The 27,461-nt window shown below is 49.2% G+C and overlaps 1 protein-coding gene across 9 annotated transcripts in view; it reads right to left on the bottom strand.

Annotated features, from left to right (window-relative positions):
• Positions 1 to 27,461, bottom strand: part of Dnm2 (dynamin 2) — an 82,483-nt gene that overhangs the window by 27,820 nt on the left and 27,202 nt on the right. For all 9 annotated transcript variants that reach the window (XM_029481333.2, XM_021171775.3, XM_021171776.3 and 6 more), the window contains exons 2-8: positions 22,104 to 22,177; positions 13,550 to 13,699; positions 11,580 to 11,783; positions 7,277 to 7,375; positions 5,500 to 5,660; positions 3,273 to 3,415; positions 1,364 to 1,499 (exon numbers count right to left, since the gene is read on the bottom strand). In XM_029481333.2, coding sequence (XP_029337193.1) covers positions 1,364 to 1,499; positions 3,273 to 3,415; positions 5,500 to 5,660; positions 7,277 to 7,375; positions 11,580 to 11,783; positions 13,550 to 13,699; positions 22,104 to 22,177 — 967 coding nt within the window. The remainder of the gene's footprint in view (positions 1 to 1,363; positions 1,500 to 3,272; positions 3,416 to 5,499; positions 5,661 to 7,276; positions 7,376 to 11,579; positions 11,784 to 13,549; positions 13,700 to 22,103; positions 22,178 to 27,461) is intronic.

Raw genomic sequence — 27,461 nt, 5'->3', positions numbered from 1 at the left:
AACTCCATTCCCTGGGATCTGGCGCCTTCTTGTGGTCACTGTAGGCAGTTGGGCATGTACATAGTACACACAGCATACACGAGGCAAAATGTTCATAAACATAAGTAAAACACTAAACTTTCCAGCCAGCAGACCTAACCTACTAGTACTGTTCCCCGTTCCAGGGAGGTGAGACATCCTGTCTAAGAAAATAAGGCTAAGCCAGGCTGCGGTTCTCATGCTGGCCAGATGCTTGCCACATATGTGTGGAGCTCTCTCTGGGCCCTACCCACAACACAGGCAAACTGATGTGCTGACATTCACTCACCTGTAATCCTACCATAAAGGGTAGAGGGTCAAGATCAAGCATGACTACACAGCCAACATGGGTTACAATGAGACCTTGCTTTAAAAATAAGTGCTTAGTGGCTGGGTGGCAGAGGCGGTGCACACCTTTACTCTCAGTACTCAGGAGGCACAGGCAAGCCGACTCTAGGTTTGAGGCCAGCCTGGTCTACAGAGTGAGTTCCAGGACAGCCAGGGTTAACACAGAGAAGCCAGTGAGGGGGCACTGCAGGCTGTTCTCTGATCTCCACATACAAACACCTATGAGGTGAGAGCCACGGCCTCAAAGGAAAGGACACAAAGACAGTTTGCTTTACTTTTCTGTTTTGTTTTAGTTTCAGTTTTTGAGACAGGCTCTTTTGTAGGCCATGTTATCTTCAAACTCAGTCTCCTCCTGCCTCAACTCACACCAACTCTGCAGTTACTGGTGTAAGCCTAACATTGTGCACGTTTTTTTTGTTTTTTTAAGATTGATTTATTATTATATCTAAGTACACTGTAGCTGTCTTCAGATGCATCAGAAGAGGGCATCAGATCTCATTACAGATGGTTGTGAGCCACCATGTGGTTGCCGGAATTCGAACTCAGGACTTTCGGAAGAGCAGTAGGTGCTCTTAACCACTGAGCCATCTCTCCAGTCCCCTGTGCACGGTTTTTAAAGTTACATTTGTGTGTGTTGTCAGTGCCTGTGTATGTGGAGGTCAGAGGACAACCTGCAGTTGGCTCTGTGCTTCTGCCTGCAGATCAAACTCAGGCAGTCGGGCAGAGCAGAGGGTACCTGCTGGGCTATCTCATTGGCCCTCATGTATCTTTCTTCCCTCCACCAGTGAAAGAAACATGGACTTTCCTACTGTTCGGCTCAGAGCTTCTAAGTTATGAGATCTGGGAAGGTGGGGACATGTCCTTCAGACCAAATTTGCTGACAGCAGCCTCTGACAGGATGCAGGAACTTGTAACATCATGGTTTTTAAGAATTTTTAAGGCCAAGACAGAGACCAAGCATGAGGGTGTCTGACTCAACTCCAGGCTGAACACCTACCTTTACCAGCTCAAAGGGAAAGCGCTCATGAAAGATGCGATTGATGCGGGCTCCGCCAGACAACTCCAGTGTGTCTACCTGATCTCCCGAGCCTTCAATTCGCTTCTCAAAGTCCACTCCAAACTGCTGAACCATCCTTTAAGAAAGAAAAGGCAAAAGGTCAAGACAGAGTTTTCTGCAGAGCCCTGTAATTACATGAATCAGGAGATAAGCTCTGCATCTTACAAAGGCTTTAAGTTACATTTATGTATTGGAGGGAGGCATGCCACAGTCTATGAGTGGGGTCAGAGGGAACTTATGGGACTCAGTTCTCTCCTGTTACCAGGTGCATCTTGGGGATAAAACTCAGGCTATCTTGGCAACAAGCCTGTTTACTGGCTGGGCCACCTTGTCAGTCCTGTGGCTCATTTTCATGGGATTGTTGTATTTGAATACAGGTATTGCTGTGTAACCCCAACTGGCTTTCAACTACAGACCCTTCTGTCTGGGCCTTCCATGCTAGCATTACAGGCATGTATGCCACCATGTTTGGCCATTTTTCTTTCCTTTTAAATATCACTGTTTAACAGCCAATGTACCAAGTATCAAAGCTACTTTGGTAAGTGCTGGACACTATCCTGGTTGTTCTCAAGACCTCAATAGATCTGTTAATGCTAAAATTCTAGATGGAATTCTAAGGGCACAGCCATGCAGTCCTTCCCCAGGTCTCAACTTGATTGACTGCATGGCTGTCTGTCAAGGCAGCTGCTCCAGACCGGCCGAGGAGCATCCTTACTTTCCGCTACCTCTCTACCTCAGTCCCACAGAGCACCACCATGGCAGGCTGGGAAATCTTGACTCAGTGGTTCTGTACTGTGAGGCTCAGCTTGCATCTGTGCAGAGCAGGCTGACAGGGTGAGCACCAGAGAGCTTGGCAACCACAAAAGGCATCAACAGTTCATGTAAGCATAACAAAAAAAAAAAAAAAAGAAAAAAGAAAAAGAACATATTTTGGGGTAGGTGTGGTCCTGGGATGGCTCAGTGTGTAAAGGTACTTCTCACTGAGTCTGAGGGCCAAGATGCTTGATCTCTTGGAACTAAATGATGCAAGGAAGGAAGGGACTCCCAAATGCCTACCAAGTGGCTGAAGTTTGCACCAGGCCACCAACCCAGTTGATCATAATATATTTGCTTGCTCTCTCTTTTTTCTTTCTTTTTTTTTCTTTTTTTTCATTTAAACAGTGTCTTGTTTTTTTTCTCTCTCTCTCTCTTGTGTGTGTGTGTGTGTGTGTGCAGGAAAGAAGTGACTGTTCACTGTCTTTAAATCTCTCTCTACTTTACTGAATTTCTCCCTGAAGGCAGAGCTCAGTCTGTCTCCCGAGACTGGATCTCCCCGTGACCCACTGGATCACGGGTGCACACCCTCAGGCTTGGAGGAAGGGATTCTCTCCTTGTGCTAGGTCAGGAGATGGAGCTCGGACCCTCGACTTTAACTTGCTCATCCACGTTCTCAGCTCAGCAAGTTTTGATCTATCTTCCTGCCACCACCTCCTAAGGCCCAGGATGGCAGGCTTAGATAACATACCTTGTTCAGCTGTGTCCAACTTTAGTGCTACAGGCCACAGGACTACAGCAATGAATGAGGTACAACACACAATGGCAACTTACTAAAACACTGTGATTAACACACAATGGCAACTTACTAAAATGCTGGGATTAACACACAATGGTAACTTGTTGAAACAATGTGACTTTTCCCTGTTTTTTGTAATGCAGGTACACAGTTTCAGGGCATGAACCTTACAGATGACAGTGTCATGTTAAATGTCTAGAGACTGGACCCCACACTCTCAGGGGCAGGGTAGGACAAGGGCCTGAATGGAGAGCAGGATGACTGGGCCAGGCAAGGGGAAGGGGAGTGAGTACGCACTGCAGCAGGGCTTTGGTCTTGCGCGTGGGGTCATCAGGCCGGAAATTCTTGTACTCTTCCACTTCCTTCTCCAGGGACAGCAGTTGGCTCTGCAGCTTGCTGCGCAGGGTTGGCAGTGACTCTCGGATGTGGTTGGTCAGTTGCTGTAGAAAAGATAAGGGTCAGACAGGGTACCACAGGCCCAGAGGCCCGGAAAGAACACAATCCGCCCTCAGGCTGGAGTACTCAGGCTGGAGTGCAATCCAAAGAGAGCCACAAACCTACAGACAAATCATTGAGGAGATGGGGGTAGAAGCTGGAACAAGCGGAGCAGAGAGCCTGTAGCAGATGTCAGTTGACATCCAAGGATGGGCATGGTGGGACCAGTGTGCAGGCCTGGGAAGGCCCTGCTAGCTCCAAGACCCAATGGTGTCCCCTAAACCAATGCACACACCTGGGATGGCCCTCTAACTAAGACTCAAAGGTATATGCTTTGAGCAGGATGTGGGGCCACATCTGCAGGGAGATGGGAGTGGGGGACAGAGCAAGAGCCCCACTGCATAGCAGGTGGATTCCCAGCAGGGAAAAGAAAGATTCTGAACACACCAGTGCTAGAGGAGAACAGTGCAGAGGCTCCGGCCTGTGATGAGCCCCAAGTCTGTGGGAGCCAGGTTGTTCTGTTGACCTTTTAAAATTCTTATTTACTTCTGTGAGTACATGTGTTGGAGTTGGGGAGTAAGTGTACATGTTAGGGTGCCTCGGTGGAGGTCAGAGAACATGGAGTCTACTGTCTCCTTCTACCATTCCTTTAGTTTGGGGATTGAAATGAAGTCCTCAGGCCTGAGCAGCAGGTGGCTGAGCCACCTATGGACCACATCGCTGAGCTCACAAAGTGGAAGATCACAAACAACCAATGCTCCACAGAGTACCTCTTAATTCAGGGGGGCCAGCCAAGCTACACACCTCTGGTTCTCAATAGCCTCAGGCTCTGTGGAGGGTTTTCCTTCCTGCCCCTCCACACTTTGGCCAGGTCCAGTGGCCTCTGCTTTTAGCCCTTCGTTTTTTTTTGTTTTTTTAAAGATTTATTTTATTTTTTGTACATGAGTACACTGTCAGTGTCTTCAGACCCACCAGAAGAGGGTGTCAGATCCCATTACATGTGGTTGCTGGGAATTAAACTCAGGACCTCTGGAAGAGCAGTCAATGCTCTTAACCACTGAGCCATCTCTCCAGCCCCCTTTAGCCCTTCCTACAAGACACGCTGCCCAATGCCTGTTGCACCAGCTCTAGGGATGGTGCTCTCAGCTTCATTTTGCACTGACCCCCAGCCATAGCTAACACTTGAGGAATTCATCTGGTGGCTCATTTACCAGCTGGCTTTCCAGTGGACCTTCCCTAAGGACAATGGCCCTCGCCTCAGGTCCCAATCCATGAGCAAAGAGGTCTTTGCTGTTGTTTTTTGACTCAGGTAGACTCTTACTTATCCCACATCACATAGCTGAGAATGACTTTGACTTTCTGAGCTCCTGAGTACTGGGATAACAGTAGTACCACCACACTGGATTTATTCGGTACTGGAGATGAAGCCCAGGGCTTCCACATCCTAGGCCTGCACTCTACTGCTAAGTAACACTCCCACTGGGGGATTCTAGACAGGTGTTGTGCCACCAAGCCACACCCCCACACCCTCACTAGGGGGTTCTAGGCAGGCGCTCCAGTTTTCTCACTGTGTTGTCACTGTGAGTAAGAAGGCGTGGGGCACGTAGCAGTGGGTCGATACTGTTTACTCTATCCTGTCACACAAGGCATGTACCTTGTCCTGCACACACATGGCCTCACAGACCCCTACCCTAGGTAATATAATGGCAAGATGGACAAGAGAAAGAAGGAATGGGAAAGCCAGGCCAGGATTTGTGCTCAAAGGCTGCGCAGGGTTAGATTGCAGGAGTCCAGACTACAGCAACCTTCCATTTAGCTGTTGTCACCAGCCCTGACTGACCCTGCTACCACCTCAGCACTGTCTTCAGACTTCTGGGCATGTGACTGAATTGCTGTAGGGGTTTAAGGCATTAGTGACACTAATAAATCAAACATTCATAGTAGTACTGGCCTTCAACTCACCCAGCTCTCAACAGGTCTTCAATGGAAACCACTTGGGTTAGGAGTAACAAGATGCTGACAGCCTTGCTACTCACTGGAGACTGAGAACAGCACAAATCTACATGGTGGCCTCAAACCTCCGCTATACCTGGTTCAGGGTTTTCTGCAAGTGTGGGGTGCCCATGCGGTCAGCCATGTGCCGGTAGGCTGGGTGGGAGAGGAAGAATTTCCTCTCGGCTGCCAGGGCAGCCCGGATGTCCTTTTTGCCCTCGATGTCTTTCTGGCTTCGGTTAACCACGCCGATGTAGCCTGAAGAGAGAAGGTCAAGGTATGCATTACGCCAGGAAGGACATGGTGCTATGGGTTTGTCCTGAGCTGGCAAGGTGGAGACTAGAAACAGACTGGTCCAAAAATCACTCATGGGAGCTGGCACAGGGCAGCACTGAGCCAAACCAGGGGTGTGAATGGCATGAAAGGTAGCTGAGGAAAGCAGGGTGAACTTTAAGGGCAGCTATGAGTGAGCTGGAGGTGCAGTTCAACAGGGACTGCCCCGTGAGCACGTACACAGCCTGGCTTCCAGGATAGGCTGGGAGGAGAGCTGTGCAGTTAGGAGCTTGCTACTCATGCTGGTTAGTGTTTGCCATACTGCAAGCTACAGTCATCTAGAAGAGGAACCTTAACAGAGGAACTGCCTGCATCAGATTGTCCTGTAGGCATTTCCTTCACTAGTGAATGATGTGCGAGCACCAGCTCACGGCAGCCTGTGCTTCCCCTGGACTGGTGGTCCTGGGTGAGTAAGAAAGCAGGCTGAAGCTGGGCGCGGTGGCGCACACCTTTAATCCCAGCACTTGGGAGGCAGAGGCAGGCAGATTTCTGAGTTCGAGGCCAGCCTGGTCTACAGAGTAAGTTCCAGGACAGCCAGGGCTACACAGAGAAACTCTGTCTTGAAAACAAACAAACAAACAAACAAACAAACAAACAAACAAAAAAGTTGACTCCCTTTCTGGTCCTGCATTTCATGCCTCAGCCTCCACTAGCTAGGGAAGACTCAAGCAGCAGCAGTGTCTCTTTGTTTTGCTTTGTTTGGGAAGCTGAGGAATGAGCCTGGTTCCTTGCATATGCTGAGCAAGGGCTACCACTGTCGTGGCTATTCCTGGTTGTCAACTTGCCTATATCTGGAATGAACTACAATCCAGAATTGGAAGGCTCACCAGTGACCCTAATCTGGAGGCTGGGAGATAGAAGTTTCTGACCTGGATCTTGGTATGGAGATCTTAAGGCATAGTGGCTATGAATTCCAGAAGATTAAGACAGGGAGATCTCCGAGTTCAAGGTCATCTGGGATTAAAGGTATGGAGGCATACACCTTTAATCTTGGCTACACCTTCTGCTGCAGACCATATAAGGACACTGGAAGAAGGGAGTCTCTTGCTGTTTCACCTGCTTGCTGTGTGGGACTGAGCAACTGCTAGATCCTTGGACTTCCATTCACAGCTACTACTGAACCATTGTTGGGAATTGGACTGCAGACTGTAAGTCATCAATAAATTCCTTTACTATATAGAGACCATCCATAAGTTCTGTGACTCTAGAGAACCCCGACTAATAATACAACCACTGAGACTCATTTCCAGTACCTCAATTGATTTCTGATGAAACATTCTGTATTTGTTTGTTTGAAACAAGGTCTCATGTAGCCCAGGCTGACAGAGAACTTTCTATGTAGCCCAAAACGACCTGGAATTCCTGACCCCAACCCCACCTCCAGAGTGCTGGGATTACAGCAAGTACCGAGCACAAGTGTGGCTGCATACCTGCTTCTTAGTGTTCCAGAAAACAGCTGTAATGTAGAACCACTGTGTCCAGAGGAGAACCACAAAAGACACACCCCTGATCTGTGGCCCACCCCAGCCCTGTGTACGTACCTCTTCTCAAGGGCAGTAGCTTGTTTTCCAGGACATCCCTGGCGTCTGTGCCTTCATCCATCAAGTCTAGCTTGGTGATGACACCGATGGTCCGTAGGCCTGAAAGAGTCCAGAGGTCAGAAGGGATCATGATTAAGGGCCCTTGGGGCCCTCTCTACAGTCCAAGAGACAAGGGACAAGCCATGGTGTCTTTTGCCTGGACACCTGTTGGCAGAGTATAAAATGACAGTTACAGCTCCAGTGACAGAACACTGGTAAGCGCGTAAGAAGACCCCAGCAAAACCAATGAACATCACGGAAACTAGAATCCCCCCTGCCCATTCTCAACATCACACTTGAACCTGAGCAACCTGCTTCTTAGTGGGCCAGGGCTCCTTGTTACCTGGCCCAATTACTACTCCAAGGACCAGCCCAGCAAAGTTCTCCCCAAGTCAACCAGAGTTAGCACATCCCACAGCAAAGCCACACCACCAAATAAATCCACTGTGCTTCTCAGCCTCCCCTGCTCCCGGATCCCTAGTTTGGGGTCCTGACCACGGTTCACCCGAGCAGTTTATAAGATGAGCTTACAAGCCAGGGTAGAAGCCCACCTACTCCATGGACTTGCCTTAGCATTCAGAAACCCTAGGTTGACCCTGTGCCAGGTGAGGTGAGGAACACTTGCCAAGGAGCCTTTCCTAAGCATCTGGTTACACTGAGCCTGCAAGGTGTGCACCCTCAGCCCTCAGGAGGTAGACTCAGGAGGATCCCAAGTTTAAGGTCATCTCCCGCTAAACAGTTGAAGCCAATCTGGACCACAGAAGATCCTGCCTGCCTAACAAGAACCACCTGTTACATCAGGAACCCAGGCACCAGCTTGGACACACCTGTGAATGTGTCGCCTGTATGTTCCATGTGTGCAAGACACACAGAGGCTAATGGAGGCCCACAGAAGACTGGATCAACTTGGCCATCACAGGTGACTACCTTAGCTGGCACTAGTGTGAAGGGGGTGCACCTATAAGAATTCATAGTTGATAGGGAAGAGGCCACACTAGGGAGAGAATTGAGTGGGGAGGGGCCTGAGCCATGGTTGCCAAGGAAGCCATCTGCTGAGAAGAGAGACAGTGAGGGTGAGGAGAGGGTAACTGTACAATGGGGCCTGCCCACAGAGTTACACACTATCACTATAATATAAAGTAGGGCAAGGCATGGTGGCTTGCTGTAATCTTAACACTTGGGAGGGGGAGGCAGGTAGAATCTGATACTGGGACTGCCTTGGTCTACACAGTGAAGTCCAGGTAAGCCAGGGCTACATTCTGAAACCATGACTGAAAAATAAACAAAGAAAAGTTGCAGTCAACAAAAGCAATGACCACAGAGGCACAGACAGAAATAAGGAGAGACTGTCCACTTAAAAAATAAGTTTACTCCAACCAGTAAGAAGGACACATGCTCCACTATGTTCATAGCAGCCTTATTTATAATAGCCAGAAGCTGGAAAGAACCCAGATGCCCCTCAACAGAGGAATGGATACAGAAAATGTGGTACATTTACACAATGGAGTACTACTCAGCTATTAAAAGGAATGAATTTATGAAATTCCTAGGCAAATGGATGGATCTGGAGGGCATCATTCTGAGTGAGGTAACATATTCACAAAGGAACTCACGCAATATGTACTCACTGATAAGTGGATATTAGCCCAAAAACTTAGGATACCCAAGATATAAGATACAATTTGTTAAACGCATGAAACTCAAGAAGAACGAAGACCAAAGTGTGGACACTGTGCCCCTTCTTGGAATTGGAACAAAACATCCATGGAAAGAGTTACAGAGATAAAGTTTGGAGTTGTGAAGAAAGGATGGACCATCTAAAGACTGCCATATCCAGGGATCCATCCCATAATCAGCTTCCAAACGCTGACACCATTGCAAACACTAGCAAGATTTTGCTGAAAGGACCCAGATATAGCTGTCTCTTGTGAAACAATGCTGGGGCCTAGCAAACACAGAAGTGGATGCTCACAGTCAGCTATTGGATGGATCACAGAACCCCCAATGGAGGAGCTAGAGAAAGTACCCAAGGAGCTAAAGGGAACTACAACCCCATAGGTGGATCAGTATTATGAACTAACCAGTACCCCAGAGCTCTTGTCTCTAGCTGCATTTGTATCAAAAGATGGCCTAGTCGGCCATCACTGGAAAGAGAGGCCCATTGGACTTGCCAACTTTATATGCCCCAGTACAGGGGAATGCCAGGGCCAAGGGGTGGGGGTGGGTGGGTGGGGGACTGGGGGGGGGGAGTGTATTGGGGACTTTTTGGATAGCACTGGAAATGTAATTGAGGAAATTACCTAATAAAAAATAAAAAAAAAAGGGCTGGTGAGATGGCTCAGTGGGTAAGAGCACCCGACTGCTCTTCCAAAGGTCCAGAGTTCAAATCCCAGCAACCACATGGTGGCTCACAACCATCCGCAACGAGATCTGGCGCCCTCTTCTGGAATGTCTGAAGACAGCTACAATGTACTTACATATAATAAATAAATAAATCTTTAAAAAAAAAAAAAAAGTTTACGTGTAAGAAAAACTCTGAAAGGAACTGTGGCCAGGGCTATCTACATGGAAGAAGGGAGCTTTGCAGGCTCCTGATTTTTCCATGGTAACTTTTCTGTAAAAACCATGAGTATTTTCAAAGGCAAAAAAGGAAAAAAGAAAAGAAAGGACAAAAATGTGCTCACAAATGGCAACCGCCTGCACTGCCCTGCTAATATTTGCCATGGCCATGCCCACTGTGTGTGGACAGCGGACAGCACGGCTGGATGGGCTGAGAAGCTCCTGAGGAGGGCACGCAGCCCTACCTCCAGCTCATTCTGTGGCCTCACAGACCTCCTCTGCTCAAAACCCCACCCCCGACTCTCCCAGGGTGTGTGCACCCTTCTCTACTTTTCCAGGTTTTAGTTCTTCTTGTTTTTTGAGAGAGGTTCTCCTGTAGCCCAGGCTGGCCTCTCAATGCCTATGTAGCAGATGATGAAATCTTGATCCCCCTGCCTTCACCTCTAGTGTGCGGCACCACACCAGCATCACAGAGTGTGGGATCCTGCCTGCTTGACAGGCACACACCAAAGGAGCTACTCCTGGCCCAGATGTTCTCATCTCACCAGATAGAACTGAACAATGCAGACAGATGTGCCTGGAATTATAACTGTGTCCTGGGAGGGCTCTGCTAAAGACTGGGTCTTATTGATTTATATGTGCCATTAGATCAACTTAGTTATGTGTGTGTGTATGAGTGTTTGCTGTGCATGTATATTTGTGTACCATGTGGTACCTGCAGAGGCCAGAAGAGGGCATCAGATCCCAGGAATTGAAACCACAGATTGTTGTGGGTATCATGTGGGTGCTGGGACCTAACTCATGTTCTCTGCACGAACAGTTAAGTGCCATCCCCCAAGCCCTTTCTAGACAGGGTTTCACTGTGAAGCCCTGGCTAGACTTGAACTCAAGGGTCCACCTGCCACTACCTATCAAGTTCTGGGATTAAAGGCCTGTGCTGCCATGTCCAGCAGAAAGTGCTCTTAACAGATTCTCAGATCAAACCCAGATAATCATTCATGCTGGGCACCTCTGAGTGGGCAACCCCTCACTGGGATAATATCTGCAGACTAAAATGTGGGTCTTAAATATCTCTCAAAGGCTCGTGTACTAAACTGTCTGTAGAGGAGAGCCACTGAGAGGTGGTGAAGTGAGGTCTCCTTGAAGCTTGCAGGTGGCTGGGGTCACTTGAAGCATCACACTTAAAGGCATCCCTTGTCTTTTTCTTTTTTTGTTTTGTTTTGTTTTTTCGAGACAGGGTTTCTCTGTGTAGCCCTGGCTGTCCTGGAACTCACTTTGTAGACCAGGCTGGTCTCAAACTCAGAAATCCACCTGCCTCTGCCTCCCTTGTCCTTTTCTTATTCCATGTTGCTCCCCACATGCACAGGAAAGTTTTATCTGCTCACAGACCCAACAGCAACAAACCACCAATCACAAGAGAACACTCTGAAACCATGGGCCTAACTAACCCTGTATGTTCTTTAAAAGACAGTGACTCTGTCATAGTGTTGGTTATAGTGATAAAAAGCTGACTACTACACCACACACCAGACTCGGGGCTGGCAGAGTAGACCCCACCAATACTCAAGTGTTACAAGGGATGCCCACCACACAGGGGATGAATCATCTCAGGGGGCCTCTTTCTAACACAATTTGTGACAGAAAGCACTTCAGGGAGGGGACCCAGCACTACTAGAAGTAGCTGCTGCCCAGTGTGGGTGGTTACCTTGGGGGTCCACCTCCTTGGCCAGCTTGAGGGCATCTGAGTTGGCCAAGTCCATGTTGGCAGGTGTGACGGCAAGAATGAGGCTGCTCTCGCGGCTGATGAACTGCAGGATCATGTCCTTGATCTGGTACTCGATGTCTGGTGGCTGGTCCCCCACCGGCACCTTAGTGATGCCTGGGAGGTCGATGAGGGTCAAGTTCAACACTGAGGGGGAAATCAACAGGCAAGGTGGTGAGAGCCCCATTTAGAGTCCAGAGCCTACACACAGCCTGTAGAAACCCAGTGGACACCATCAAGTTCCCAAGGGGAGTCACACCTCCGGGTCACTCCTAACACTCCTACTAGAACACACTTCACTGTGTACTTTCTGTGTTGGGTGAGTACCCTCATGGGTACACGTGTGTGGAGGTCACACAAATATCTTCCACAATTGTTCTCTACCATATTTATACTTTTTAAAAATTTAATATATTTTTAGAAAAAGAGAGAGAAGGAGAGAGTGTCTGCGCACATGTGTGTGAGTGTGCATTTGTGTCAATGTATGTTAGTGTGTTTGTGTATCAAGAAATGGAAGTCAGAGAATCCATGGTAGTCAGTTGTCTCCTTACCATGTGGGTTCTGGGAACTAAATCTGGTCATCAGGCTTGCCAGCAGGTGTCTTTATCACTGAGCTATCTTGCTGGCTTCTTTTGAGAAAGGGTTTCCTCACTGAGCCCAGAGCTACACTGGGTAGCTACTAGGGATGGATCATCTGCCCAGACCTGCAGAGTTCCATAATTAAAGACGTGCAGTGCAGTGCTGCGCTCTGCATGGCTGCTGTCGGAGAATGCAAGCCTTTCCCTTGTGTAGCAAGCACTCCACTCCCCGAGCCATGTGTCTTCCCATCACACCTTTTTCATTTCTGAGGCAGGGGTTCCGTGTGTAGCCCAGACTGGCCTGGAACTCACCATGTAGCTCAGGCTATAAGCCAGGTGGTCCAGGACCCACCCATCCACAAAGCTCTGCTTTGCATTCCTAGCACAGCAGGAATAGACCTGGGTGCACAGGTCTGTAAGTGTAGCACTGGGGAGGTAGGAACGGTCGGGGAGTGGGGGTGGGGGTGGGGGTGGGTTGAGGAATTCAAGGTCAACTGGACCATAGAAGCAGCTCGAGGCTAGTCTGGGCTACATAGCTGTGTTTTGAAAGAAAGGGACAGACAGAAAATAAATAGGGTCAGTGACATAGTTCAGTGGGTAAAGACTCCTACCACTAAGCCTGGTGACCTGAGTTCCATTCCTGGGACCGACATGGTGAAAGGAGAACTGACTTCTGCAAGTTGCCCTCTGACCTCCACATGTGTACCACATAATGTGACACCACATATGCACACGAAGAAAAGAAAATGTAAAGAACTACATTAAAGAGAATGCAGCTGAGTGGTAACCAGAGGACCGGGGTTCAACTTCCAGCACCCACATGGTGGCTTCTAAGCACTGATAAGTCCAGCTCCAAGGGTCTGACCCTCTATGACTTCCTCAGGCACCAGGCATGTGAATGGTATGTATACAGACATCCAGGCAAAGTACATTCACATAAAGTAAAATTTTTAAAAAATTAAAACAGAACTTTTTACAAAAGTTTAGAGGAGGTTAGTTTCAAATACAGTCTTCATGTCTACTGAATGCTGGGATTAATGGTATACACAGTACCACTCATGGTTCATTTTTATGTTAAATGTGGTCCATGCATGCTTCACAAGTGCCTGACCACTGAGCCCCAGCCTGGGTCTAATATTTTTTTGCTTATGTTGGAGATGGGGTCTTCCTCTGTCCTCTGTCCTTCACCTCCCCAGAGCTGGGGCTATAGGCATGTGCCTATGCCCACTCTTGCCCACCATGTCCAAGCCTCCCTAGTCCAGGATGCTCTTCTCAGATGCTCAGGAAGCGGGGGAGACCCTACTGGACAGGAGCAGAGTCCCAACCCGCCTTTACCGTGTGGTGAGTAGACCCGAAGGTTGATGGGCACTGGGGAGATGCCTTTGTTGGTGCCTGTGACCCGGTCAGTCTCCGCTTCGATCTCCTGCCGCACTTCATCAAAGTCGGTAAATTTTTTGGACTTGCAGTGCAAAAACTCCGCATATTCTGATATGGGAAAAAGATGTTCAAGGTAAGAAAGAGGGAAAGGAGAGTACACAAGGACATGCAGTGTCATGCATGTGCCAGGCATGTGCCAGGCAGAGGAAGAAATGCAACCACTTCAGTCCTGCAGAACTTGAGGAACACGGCATTCATTCTTTCTCTTATCTTACTGGGTTGGTTTATATTTTGAGATAGTCTCACTGTGTATGCAGTTCTGGCCTTGCACTCCTTTGTTCATCTTTGCTAGAATTAAAAGTGTGTACTAGCCGGGCTGTGGTGGCGCACGCCTTTAATCCCAGCACTTGGGAGGCAAAGGCAGGCGGATTTCTGAGTTCAAGGGCAGCCTGGTCTACAGAGTGAGTTCCAGGACAGCCAGGGCTACACAGAGAAACCCTGTCTCAGAAAAAAAAAGAAAAAAGAAAAAAAAGAAAAAGAAAAAGAAAACTGGGCCACACAGGAGATCTGTCTGACAAAAGACAAAAAGATGAGCAGGAGTTTGTGTTTGAATTGAAGGCATCAGCTGCTAGGCTGGGATCTAGATGCTTGAATTTGCTAAGTTAAAGGCTGGGGAGGTGCCAACTCTTGTCTCAAAGGTTGCAAGAACACACTCTGGTTAACACTCTGAGGCAGCAAGGTCTCCTGCAGGGAGAAGGAGCCAGGATGAGTGCTGTGTGGGGCATATCAGAAACAATCACCTGGCCATCTGGAGTACAGGACCACAGGGCCAGCTGCTGAAAAGAGGGAGAACGCAGAGAGCTCGGGGCCAGAATGCCTGGCAGGAAAGACTCCACAAGCAGGGCCTTGGCAGTCATGCAAGGAGCCTGGGGCACCCAGCATGGCATACAGCAGTATGGTGACAAGGGCCTGTAATCCAGGCCTGTAATTCCAGATCTAGGGATGTGGAGGCAGAGGGTTTAGGAATGTGAAACCGACAGGCACCGGTTTGGGCTATTGTGAGACCCTGACTTAAGAACTACAAAGCATGTGGCTAGAGATGACTCAGAAGTTTGTTGTGCAAACTCAAGGGTAGAAATGTGGATCCCAGCACCCACAACCAGGCATCCTACAAACGTTCATAACCCTCAGCCCAAAAGGGAATGGGGAAGAGGCGGCTCACTAGGGCTTGCTGGTTTCCAAGTCCCAGCATGGTGGTGCACACCTTTAACCCTACCACTCAGGAGGCAGAGACAAGGAGAATCACTATGACTTCAAGGCAGGCCAAGGTTATACTGCTTTAAACAAAACAACTAAGAGCCAGAGATCCTGCCTCAAAGGAACAAGTGGAGAGGGATGAAGAGGACACCTGACATCCTCCCTTCTCCAGGCTCTGCAGCAGGCAGGTGCACATCAGCACAAATAGCATACACTCACAGAGACACACAGACATGGCATCTGAGGCTCAGGACGACATGGGGTGGACGCACGCTCAGCGGTGGTACTGGGACTGGGTCGGTCAGACACCTTGTAGAGGAAGTGACTCTCAAACCCAATGACCTCAGCAGGACCAGCTCTGTCTAGCACGGGTGCTAGAAGCAGGGCCAGTGAGGGTGTGGACAGGAGGCTCTAGGATTCCCCCTCAGCCCACACACAATCAGCTGACCCACTTCCCAAGGGCAGCCGTGCTCTGGCCTTCCAGGAGACAAGCGGAAATACTCTTCCTGCAGCTGCCACTAAAAATGGATCAGTCACCCAGCCCCCACAGAACTTCAGTTCTCTTCCGGATCAAGGCAGTCAGCAAATGTGAGATGGTGGCAGGGTAAGGTAGCAGAGCCAGGACCAAGGCCAGGGCTGGTCTGGCTTCTTCCCTTCTCCCTCTCCCTGCTTGCCACTCATTCTGCCTTGGCCTCCTTTATCATCTGCATTCTGTTTGTGGGGCTGGAACCTGGCAGCAGAGCAGCAGCAGCAGCATGCAGGCACCCAGTGTTTGCTACAATTGTTAGCTTAATTAGCTCTGGAGGGCCCTATCTGCGCCTCAACTGCCTTGATCAGCAGAACAGACATCCCAAACAAATCTCTGTGAAGACAGACTGGCAGCCAACATCTCTGCCATTAATGAGCAGAGAGTCCCAAGGTGTAATGTGGAAATGCTGGGGTAAAAGGCTGTGTCATCTCCCTCTCTTAACACAAGAGAGAATCCAGAGAGGGCATGTCCCTCATATAAGCCACACAATACCTTTGGCAGGTCCTAACATAAATGCCCGCTTTAAGCTCATTGGAGCAGCTCATACCTGCAGGAGCAGTCGGAAGCCAAAGGCAGGATTATGAGTTAGAGGCCAGCCTGGGCTATACAGCAAAGCCTTGCCTTGGAAAGAAGCTCTCAAGGCTGGCGGCTCAGTTGGTGAAGGGCTTGCTATGCAATCCTGAGGACCTGCATTTGGTTTACAGAACTCACAAAAATACAAAACACCCAGGGAAGGAGTTACAGAAACAAAGTTCGTAGCTGTGATGAAAGGATGGACCATTTAGAGACTGCTGTATCCAGGGATCCGTCCCATAAGCAGCTTCTAAACGCTGACACCATTGCATACACTAGCAAGATTTTGCTGAAAGGACCCAAATATAGCTGTCTCTTGTGAGACGATGCCGGGGCCTAGCAAACACAGGAGTGGATGTTCACAGTCAGCTATTGGATGTATCACAGGGCTCCCAATGGAGAAGCTAGAGAAAGTACCCAAGGAGCTAAAGGGATCTGCAACCCTATTGTTGGAACAACATGATGTACTAACCAGAACCCCGGAGCTCTTGTCTCTAGCTGCATATGTATCGAAAGATGGCCTAGTCGGCCATCATTGGAAAGAGAGGCCCATTGGACTTGCAAACTTTATATGCCCCAATATAGGGGAATGCCAGGGCCAAAAGAATGGGAATGGGTGGGTAGGGAAGTGGGGGGCGCTATGGGGGACTTTTGGGATAGTATTGGAAATGTAATTGAGGAAAATATGTAATAAAAATATTAAAAAAAAAAAAAAAAAGAACTCACAAAAATAAGACGGATGTGGGAGTGCATGTTTGTCACCTAGTGCTGGGGAGGCACATGGGACTCACAGGCCAGTCAGCCCACTTTAAACATAATTCCAAGGCAGAAAGAGACCCCACTTCCAAAAATATCCCTGTTAATACACATGCTCAAATGTTATATAAAAAAGTGTGATCCGGGCGATGGTGGTACACGCCTTTAATCCCAACTGGCTGCTTGCCAGTTGGTCATCAGTAGCCCAGGCCATACCTCTATGTCATTGCCAGCTCTGCTCATCCAGGTCCCCATGTTCCTCTGGCCCCTGGGCCAGCACTGCAGCATTCTGATAGCCACATACCCACTGGTAGCAGAGTGGATTCTCCCTGGCCCTTCCCTGCACAGTGAACCAGTTAGGTTCTCCCCCAGGGCCTCTTAGCAGGCTGCACAGGACTCAGCCCAGGGCCTGGTACACAGCAGGGATAAAGGAAGAAATCAAAGGTGAGCCCGGGTCAGCAGACATTCTGCTAAGCCTGGTGGGCCATCCAGCTTTCTTGCCTGAGTTCCCCAAGGGTAGCCTCACTGTGTGCCGAGGAAATGAACTGGAAAGGGGGTTTCGAAGGAGCTTCTACCTGCCTGCATGGGTCCACTCGCCAGCACCTGCTTCTGCTTCTTAAGCATGTATGTAGGTGTTGGAAGATGGAAGCACAAGGATCAGGACTTCACCCACAGCCTGCCAGAGAGGAAACTATGGTGACAGGCTCCTGATGCCCACGACCACAAGGTCTGTCTTCTTCAGATTTGGTATTGGCATGCATGTCTGGACAAGAATGCCTGGGTGCCCAGACACATGTTAGAGACCCTCGGACACAGCCAACAACCAAATAGGAACTGTGAACCTTCTGTGAACCTTGAGGGTTTGAATGAATTGAAGGCCATAAGTTCCAGTCTCAAACAAACCACGAGGAGGCTGGAGAGTTGGCCTGACAGTCATGACTGACTACTGCTCCTGAGGAAAACTGCGCAGTGCTCAGCACCCTTGTCAGGAGGCTCATGACACCGGCAGCTCTAGCTCAGGAGGATCCAACACCTCGGACTCTACATGCATCCACACGCATGCACCTTACAATAATAGATCTGAAAAACACGACGGGATAGAACTCAGATTGGCAGAGAACCTTTTGATGCCAGCAGCACATGAACCCCATGTGGCGACATGCTCATGTGACCGCAGCCCTCGGGGGCAGGATGGGCAGAGGCTCAAGCTCACCATCAGCTACACATTGAGTTTGAGGCTGGCCTACCCAACACTCTGACTCAAAAATTAAAATCAAAACAAACAAACAGAACAGTCTGAAGGATTTGTGCATGAAGGACTTTTCAGAGCCTTACACGGGAGCATTAGCACACATTCACTACTCCTGTTTAGCCTACAGCTTCTTCAGATTTGAGACCAGTAGGGACTGTCAACCTTGTCTAAGATGTACTGCTACTATGATTACAAGAAGCAGTAATTTCAACTAGCCCCCAACTTGAGTCACACCTGCTCCAAGCTCAGTTTTTTCTTAGACCCAGAAGCACACCAAAATATGGTTTTGTCTGCTACAGATGGCTAACCAGGCCGTGGTCTTCCAGGCCCTATATGATAGAAGACAGAGGTTTAGAAAGTGCCTACCATGGTCAAACAGCATAGGAAGGGGTACTGAGTAAGCAACAGTGGGTAGCTCTACTCTCTCTCCAGTCCTTAGCTCATGCAGATGGAGCATTGATGATAGACACAAGGCCCCAAGAGGATGTCGGGCAAGAATGGATAGCAAAGGATTTTGGCATCCCCCTGCCTCAGTGTATTTGCTGTTCCACTGGGGAAGAGACACAGTGAGAACACAGCAACACAGCTAGACATGGTGAGGCACACCTGCAATTCCAGCACATTGGAGGTAGAGCCAAGAGAATAGGAGTTCAAGGCTAGCTTCAGATATAAGCAAATTCAAGTCCAGCCTGAAGTACATGAGATTCAGTCTTAAACAAAATTCAACTCAAGAAAGCACAGTTTTATCTAACAAGTGACCCTGTGGAACATGGTGAGGGACAGAAGGGAGAACAGAGGAGCTTGGGGAGCAGTGAGGAGCCATGGTTGTGTGTGGAGAGCAAGACAGGCTGGGCTATGTACTGACATCTCTTTTATGGCCCATCGATCATAGACCAAGCCAGGTCAAGGTGAAGGCTGGGGATGGGAGGGAAAAGCCCTGTACCCAGAGTTTAGCAGGATGAGTCTGGGTAAGGGCAGGGTCCATCCATGGGCCACTAAGTTTCCTGGTGCCTGTGCTCTTAGGTAATTTTTAAACAGTACCAGCTACTACTCAAGGCTCAACAGACCAGTCTGAACAAGAAGCTCCAAGCACTTGGGTGTCTAAAGTACTGAAGGGAAGACCATGCCTGGCCTCACAAGCCTCATCTTTAGACTCCTGAACCATTCAGGAGTGGACAGCTGTCTGCCCAAATCCCTGGCTCTGTAGCTTAGGTCCCAAGCTTCAGTGTGAGGAACTTGTGATCTCTGGGGCTCAGCTATACCTCCCTCTCTGGCCTCTCTACCTCTGCACACACTACTGCTCTCTAAACAGCCCAGATACACTCTCTTCAGCCAGAGGAGTGTGGTGAATGCATGTCTGCAGCATCTGTAAGCCAGAGGTGGGGAAGTGGGGCAGCCTGGTGACAACATAACGCATGTGACAGAAACACAGAGCTGCCTTTCCAAAGTCCCACCAAGGCTGTACATAATATGGGCAATGCCACCATTAGGCAAAGGGTCAGAGGCATTCAAGCTTAGGGGACACAGGACAGAACACACCTGAGAGACACACCTGGCCTCTCAACCCCAAAAGATCCAACTATGCCCCCATAACTGTCACCTTGCCGTAAGCAGCCATGCTTCCTCCCATGTGACCCACTTTGACACTAGTCTAAGGTCCCTTCTTACCATAGCTATACAGGTCTGGTCACATCCCCAAGGTAAGTTCCAACAGAGATCTAAGTAGTAAACTCCGGCAGAGGTGGGAAGTTTGTGTTCCCTTGAAGATGAAGAAAGTCAGGACTGATTTGATCCTTTATGCAGCCAGCTCTGGGCAGGTGTTCCTTTCACGGTCTTCTCCCCAACCCTACCCTAGACCCAGAGAACCTCAGGATTCCAGTAGACTTTGGCAATGAAGGAATCTCAAAACACACCAGGTCTGCTAGCCACCAGCACACCAGTGTTCTCTGTACACGCCAGTCAGACCCTGGGTGTGCTGTCCCCGCTACTCAGGAGGTTTCATATAGAGAATCAAAAGTTCAAGGCCCATCTGGAATACAATGAGTTCAAATCCTACCTAGCTGCAAAGTGAGACTGTCTCAAAAGAAGTCAAAATACACAGTTGGTGGGACAGGCTATGGTTCAGAGTGCTCATCTAGTCTGCATGAATTCTGGGGTTCCATCCCTAGCACCCCATGAACCAGGCAGAGCAGTATATATAACCCCAGCACCTGGAAGGCAGGACGATCAGGAGCTCAAGGTCACCCCCAGATACAAGTGGAGGTCAGCCTGAGCTAACAAGTACAAACAAGCAAGCAAGCAAGCAAGCAACAGGCTAGGGATGTAGGTCAGAGCACTTGCCTACCATGTGCAAGGCCTGGGGATCTGATACCCTCTTCTGACCTCTACAGGAACCAGGTACACACATGGGAACAGATAGAAATGGAGGGAAAACATTCATACAATTAAAAATATACAAAAATTTTCAAAATAAATAAAACTACAATAAAGTCGCATACAATGGCTCATTAGCACTGTTATCCTAGCACTCAGGTTCAAGAGAACCAGAGGCTAGCCTGGGCACCAGCTGCCCTGATGAGCAGCCAACCTGCAGGTATAACCAGCCTGGCACACAACCAAGTCTTCCAATTGTCTGCACTCTGCAGGCACCTACAAAGGGAAGCCAGAACAGGAGCCTGGGAAAGCCTGGCTCCCTTCTCTGCAGCCATGCAGGCTTTCCCAGGGTGGCCAGGGACCAGGAGCAGCAACAGTGGCAGCTGGTGTTCCAGTACAAAAGTAAGCCATGCAGTGGTGGTGCACAGCTTTAATGCCAGCACTTGGAGGCAGAGGCAGGTGGATCGCTGTGAGTTCGAGGCTAGCCTGGTCTACAGAGTGAGTTCCAGGCCAGCCACAGAGAAACCTTGCCTCAAAAAGCCAAAAGGAAAAAGTGCAAAATAGGGATTTCTAAGGTGAAGTGGCACCCCTGAAGGCAATGAGAGCAAGCACAGGGATAGGGGTCAAGGGCCTATCGCGGCAGAGCTGACCGCAAGCCTGATGGAAGAGGCAGCAGCCTATCCTGTGGTCGGAACACCAAACCAGTGGGTTGCACCGGAGCCTCCCCTCCATGCCTAACTGGCAGAATCAGGAGAACAACTGCAGGGCCCTGGAATGTCAGGCCACATTGGATTGGCTGAGGATCCCAGGCCAGTGGCCCCCTAAAAACGCAGGTAACCTGGCTGTGCCTCAGTTCCCATCTGTAAATTCATTAACATGCCATACTGGGAGCAACTGGCAGCATGAGACTATGGACCAGGCCTCAAATACCAGGCACAGTGGTCCTTCCAGTTGGGGCTGGTCTGTGACCGCACAGAAAGTACAAGGCAACAATTCTGGTTGCCAGGCAAGACTTCTCAAAAAACTAAAATAAAATAAATAAATCAGAAAGTAACTGTGGGCACCAGGTAGCCTGGTCCTGCCTGGGGACTCAGGGCTGTAGAGGGTGTTCTTCAAGCTGTTTCTCAGCTTCCCTGTACACGGGAGAGCTGCAGTTCAAACCCACACAGTCCAGGAGCTGATTTCTCCTTAGGCTCCTAAATCCTCATGGCACCAAGTCCCCATCTAAACCCAGCATGGATGGCCTCCTCATAGTACTTGTTTATTGCTGCTGTTTGAAGACAGGGTCTTCCGTAGCCCAGGGTGGCCCTGAGCTCTCTATGCATCACAGGACGACCTGGAGCATCTAGCCCTTCTGTTCTCACATTCCTGGTGCTGGGCTTACAGCTATGCACCTCCACGCCAGGTTCATACTGCGGGGACAGGGGGCCTGGGGGTGTGTGTGAAAGCAGGGCTTCCCACATGACAGGGAGCTGTCCACGAGCTGCTACCTCTGCGTCCCTTGCTTTACTTATTATTTCTACTTTGTCTTGGTTTTGAATTTCTATTTCTCTTTTCTTTTTTTAATTTTTTTTACAGATTTACTTATTTTATGTATGTGAGTACACTGTAGCTGTCTTCAGACACACCAGAAGAGGGCATTGGATCCCATTACAGATTGTTGTGAGCCACCATGTGGTTGCTGGGAATTGAACTCAGGACCTCTGGAAGAGCAGTCAGTGCTCTTAACCACTGAGCCATCTCTCCAGTCCCTGAATTTCTATTTCTCATACCTGTTTTGGAAAAGATGAGCTGCAGAATGAGAGGCCTCCGGGTGACAATTCCTGATCCTCGTGGAAGGAAGTCCCTGGGAGAAGAGAAAGCAGCAGAAATGACTCAGTGCTGCTGGTGACCACAGGCAGTAGGCAACTGTTTCCTGCAAGTTTTAACAAACGCACCAACCCCAGCTGTGTTCCTGGAAAGCCCTCGGCTACGGAGGCTCTGCAGCCCAAGGTCTGCAGGGGACCTGAACTAAGTAGGAAGACACAGAGCTGTATACACACAATCTGTTCTAGCACTTCCACTAGGCCCTCCTTGTATTGTATTTCAGACAATCTTGCCCATGGCAAAAGAGCCACAAGAAAGACTGGGGAAGGATCAAGTTCAAAGCCAACCGAACAAACGAACAAACAACCTCCAGTCACCCCAGTACCCTGGAAGCTGAGGCAGGCCAGACAGGACTACACAACAAGAAGCTGTCTCAAAATAAAACAAGGGCTAGGGTGTGGCTCAGTTGGTAGAGAGCTTCCCCAGCAGGATTCCCAGCATGGAAGAAAATGTCCATGGTGGCTAATGCCTGTACCAGCAAATGTAGAGGCCAAAAATCCCAAATTAGGTCACCATCAGCACTGTTGCATGGCTGGCCCACAGTTATCCCTGTGTGGTCTCCCTAACTAGGTGTAAAAATTAGTATAGCTGCCAGGCAGTGGTGGCGCAGGCCTTTAATCCCAGCACTCAGAGTCAGAGACAGGTGGATTTCTGAGTTCGAGGTCAGCCTGGTCTACAGAGTGAGTTCCAGGACAGCCAGGGCTACACAGAAAAACGCTGTGTCAAAAACAGAAAGAAAAGAAAGGCAGAGAGGGGAGGGGAGAAGAGGGAGAGAAGAGTATGGCTGTCTTGGAGCCATGCACATCTTCTCAGACATGTAGCCCAGGTTACAAGCTACCACAGAGATAGACTTGAACCTGAACAGGCAAAGCTGATCTTTTTGATAGGAATCAGGGCAAAGGCTTTTCCCTGGAGGAACAGGCAGGAAGACACAAGACTGAACTTTCTTGGGAGGCAAAAACCTCAATGCTGATCTGTACGGTGATCAGCAGTTTTTGTTTTGTTTTGTTTTAAAGTTATCAGAAAATCAGGGTGTGTATTTACAATGCATACTTAATTACGTCTCTCAAGAAAGGTCACTAGCCGGGCATAGGAGATAGGAGGGTCAAAAAGTTCATGACTGCTGGGCGTGGTGGCGCATGCCTTTAATCCCAGCACTTCGGAGGCAGAGGCAAGCGGATTTCTGAATTCGAGGCCAGCCTGGTCTACAGCGTGAGTTCCAGCACAGCCAGGGCTACACAGAGAAACCCTGTGTGTGTGTGTGTGTGTGTGTGTGTGTGTGTGTGTGTGTGTGGTGGTGGGGTAGATTTGCAAATAGATACAGAGTGTCTGTGAATCCCAGGCTCAGTACCTTACACAGCACACGAAGAACTCTGGCTGAGTGGCTTCCAGAGACACAAGTGACAATCTGAGGGGCAGGAGGGAACTCGGAAGCAGGTGACTCAGAATGTCATGGTTGACTTTGGCTACAACACAGGTGCCAGGTCAGCCTCATCAACTAGGGCTACAGCTCAGCAGCACAACACCAACCTAGCATGGGCAGCTAATGGCACCATCCCCAACCCTGCAAAGAAGGAATGAATGACAGGAGAAGGGAAGAAGAAAGTCCACTGCCAGCAAAGCTGATGCCTGAGCTTAATGCCCAGGACTGAGATGGTGGAAAGAGAGAACCAACCCACAAGTGGTCCTCTGACCTCCACACGTGCACCACGATATGCACAGGGGCACTGATACATACGTGTGTGTGTGTGTGTGTGCACACACACACTAAATAAAGGAGGCGTGACCTGTTTAAAAGCTTCACAGCTCAGCGTGTGTGTGTGTGTGTGTGTGCGCGCGCGCGCACGTGCACGAGCACGTGCAATGCTGATAACCCATCTGACGAGGAGGGGTGTAGGGGGAGCAGTGTAGGTCTATACAGAAGGCCCATCCGACATCAGTGTGGGGGGGGGGGGTGGGGGGGGGGATTTAGGTCAATACTGACGCCCATCCAAAAGCTCGGGCAGTCAGCCACATAAAAGAAAGAGTCTTTTATCTTCTCAAAGGAACTTCCTCCTGGGTGGACCAAGTAAGGAGGATTTGTTTTGATCTTAAGGAAAACACCAATGAACTACAATAGAGCCCAAGGAGCTGGGCGCAAGAGGGAGGAGACACCCTTGTCCTCAATACTGATGGCTACTGTAAATCTGTAAATAGTTATGGTCAGTGAGTTCAGTCATACCTGGCTACAGAGAGAGAGAGTTATAGACCAGCCTGAGTTGAGACCCTGTCTCAAAAGTCCTAAACTAAATTAATTCACTAACTTAGTCAAATACTCCGTAGGCACTGTGGGGCAGTCACACAGGTATGACAAACGGGAAGCAGAGCACTGTGTGGATTTAACAGCACAGCAGTGAGATCCCAGGTAGCTCAGCTGCCTCCATCTCAGAGAACTGAGTGAGGTGCAGAAACTGGGCCCTGTCCAAGGCTGGGGTGCACCAGCAATGGCAACAACTCAGACTGAACCACAAGAGGTCCATCTGAAGCCCTTGACCAGCAGGTCCCAGAGTCTCAGCTTCTAGCCTACAATGCAGCCTCTCAGAGGGTGAATCTGTCCCTGAGCCACCACCCCCTCCTCCAAGACCAGTAACACAGCGGTGCAGTGACTTTACATTTGGTCAATCTGAGATGTCAGGCAGCCTGAGGACAATGGTGACGCCTCAGACATCACCAGCCTCTGTCCCAGACAAGGGATATAGAGAGCTTCAATGGTGACGGCTGTGATGCCCAGAACAAGGTCCAGTTCTCACAAGGAAAGGCTGGGGCCTTGGTGGCCAATCGGGAAGACAACAGAGAAGGCAGAAGCTAAGTAAGAGACAGCAGTCATGTCACTGGGCAGACTGGGAGCCGGCAGCCAGAGCTAACGTCATGCGGTTTCCCTGAACCCTGGGACTAAGCAAAGTGAAATGGCTAAGGGCATAAAGGCATCTGCTGCCAAGTCTGAAGACTAAAGTTTCACAAAGAAGGACAGAGCTCTGGAAAGCTGTCCTTTAGCCTCCATTGCTTCCATGCCAAGAATATCCCTACACACACACACACACACACACACACACACACACACACACACACAGATAAGATAGGTAAAATAAAAATCTAATTTTCTTTCTCCTGTTTTAAAATAAATGGGTGTCTGATCCAGGTGGGGGGTGGCAGTGGGGGTAGGAATGGCGAGGGGGAGGAGGCGGTGGTGGTGGTGGCAGTGCACACCTTTAATCCCAGCAACTGGGAGGCAGAGGCGGGCAGATCTCTTTGAATTCAAGGCCAGCTTGATCTAAAAAAAAAAAAAAAAACCAAAACAACAAAAAAAAACTGTGTGTGTGTGTGTGTATGTGTATTTTTTTTTCACAGAAAGGAAAGGAAAGGAAAAGAAAAGAAAAGAGAAAAGAGAAAAGAGAGAAGAGAAGAGGCTGGAGAGATGGCTCAGCCGTTAAGAACACTGGCTGCTCTTCCAGAGGTCCTGAGTCTGAGTTCAACTCCCAGCAACCACATGGTGGCTCACAACCATCTGTAATGCGGTCTGACGCCCTCTTCTGGCATCCTGCAGATATGGCACTCATACACATAAATAAAAAGAAATCTTTTTTAAAAGGGTGTGGTATGTGTGTGTGTGTGTGTGTATATATAGTTGGGGCAGTGGCTCAGCAGTTAAGAGCACTAGTTGCTCTTCCAGAGGACCCAGGTTCAATTCCCAGCACCTAACATGGTGACTAAGCCATCTCTAACTTAGGGAATCCAACACCTTCTGAGCTCAAGCACATATGATACATAAACACACACACAGGCAAAACACTTTCATACATAAAATAAAAACTTCTTTTTTTTAAGGATGTGTTTATGTTTTTATTTATATGAGTACCATGCAGCTGTCTTCAGACACACACTAGAAGAGGGCATCGGATCCCAGTGCATGCCACCATGTGTTTGCTGGGAATTGAACTCAGGATCTCTGGAAGAGCAGTCAGTGCTCTTAACTGCTGAGCCATCTCTCCAGCCCTTCTTCTTCTTCTTTTTAAAGAGTACTTCCTGGGCAGTGCAGCAGAGCACACACTATGGCTTCCCAGACAGCTCTCCTACAACGCCAACTGTCCTTAGCTGGCAGCAGCGATAGCCTCCAGCTTCATCTAGTTCTTCCTTCCCCAGGCCACCTGCCTCCACAGGCCCGAGTACTTTTCTTAGCTGTTGCTATGACCTTTCCTGTGTGTCCCGGCTGCCCTAACATTCTAGTCCCACTTAGCCAGTTCTGTGCTATGTGACGTGGGTCTTCTTCCTTCTAAATCAGGTCTGGGTTTCCTGGTTAGTAAAACTCTGCCAACTGTGGGGGATGGCAACAAATTTGTGGGGGATGGCGAGAACTCTCACTCAAAGACATTCACACCTCGATACGTAAACGCAAGATCATTTCTCCAGGCCTGGTACAGGGACAGCACATGGTAGGTGGTCAGTTAAGTGTAAAGTGTTGCATCATTTCTCATTCCGAAAAGGAGCTGCCTCCTTCTGTTTCCTTCCCTTTTTTTCTTTGGCAGAGTGACTCATGCAGCCCAGGCTGGCCTCAAACTCTATGGAGCAGAGGATGGTTTGTAACTCCTAATCCTCCCGGTCTCTACTTCCTAAGTGCCGGGATTACACATGTGCATCACCATGTTTATGTAGTGCTGATGGACCCGAGGCTTTACACGAATGCTAGGCCAGTATGTTATTGTCACACACACAAATACCCTTCCCCCAACCCAGATATTCAGAAAGCTTTTCTACAAAGGTCTTGTATCCACTCAGAGCTGGACCAATACAGTCTGGGTCTCCAGACTATCTAGGTTCCCTAGTGGCTCTCGCCACAAGTCATTGACCTTCACAGGGGTTTCTGCCAAGCCACCCTTCCCTAGGGGACTGCCCACCTAGTAATAGTCAGAGGCTGTATTGAGAGCCTATCCTTCCTTCCCACTCCTGCCAGTTCAGCCTCAAACAGACAGATGGAAGTTGGTTCTGTAACAGATCAGAGCTCCTGCATTTGATCAAGTCACCAGCAGCTTGGACAGTGCCTTATAAATCAGTGTTGGCTGCTAGGATTCAATGTTATTGAAGAGACAGAAGGCATATGGGCTCTTGGACCGAATGTCTCTGTCGGCTTTATCAGGCCCTCTCTGGGCAGTGGCTCAGTCACTTATGGCATAGGAGGACATCCCCGTTCACTGGACTAGTGACAGGGACCATTGTAAACAGCTTCTCCT

This window comes from Mus caroli, unplaced genomic scaffold (genome assembly GCF_978045245.1).
Source record: "Mus caroli unplaced genomic scaffold, Mus_caroli_1 scaffold_11, whole genome shotgun sequence".
Classification (NCBI taxonomy): Eukaryota; Metazoa; Chordata; class Mammalia; order Rodentia; family Muridae; genus Mus; species Mus caroli.
The sequence above is the reverse complement of the archived record's forward strand: the minus strand, read 5'-3'. Positions and strand labels throughout refer to the sequence as shown.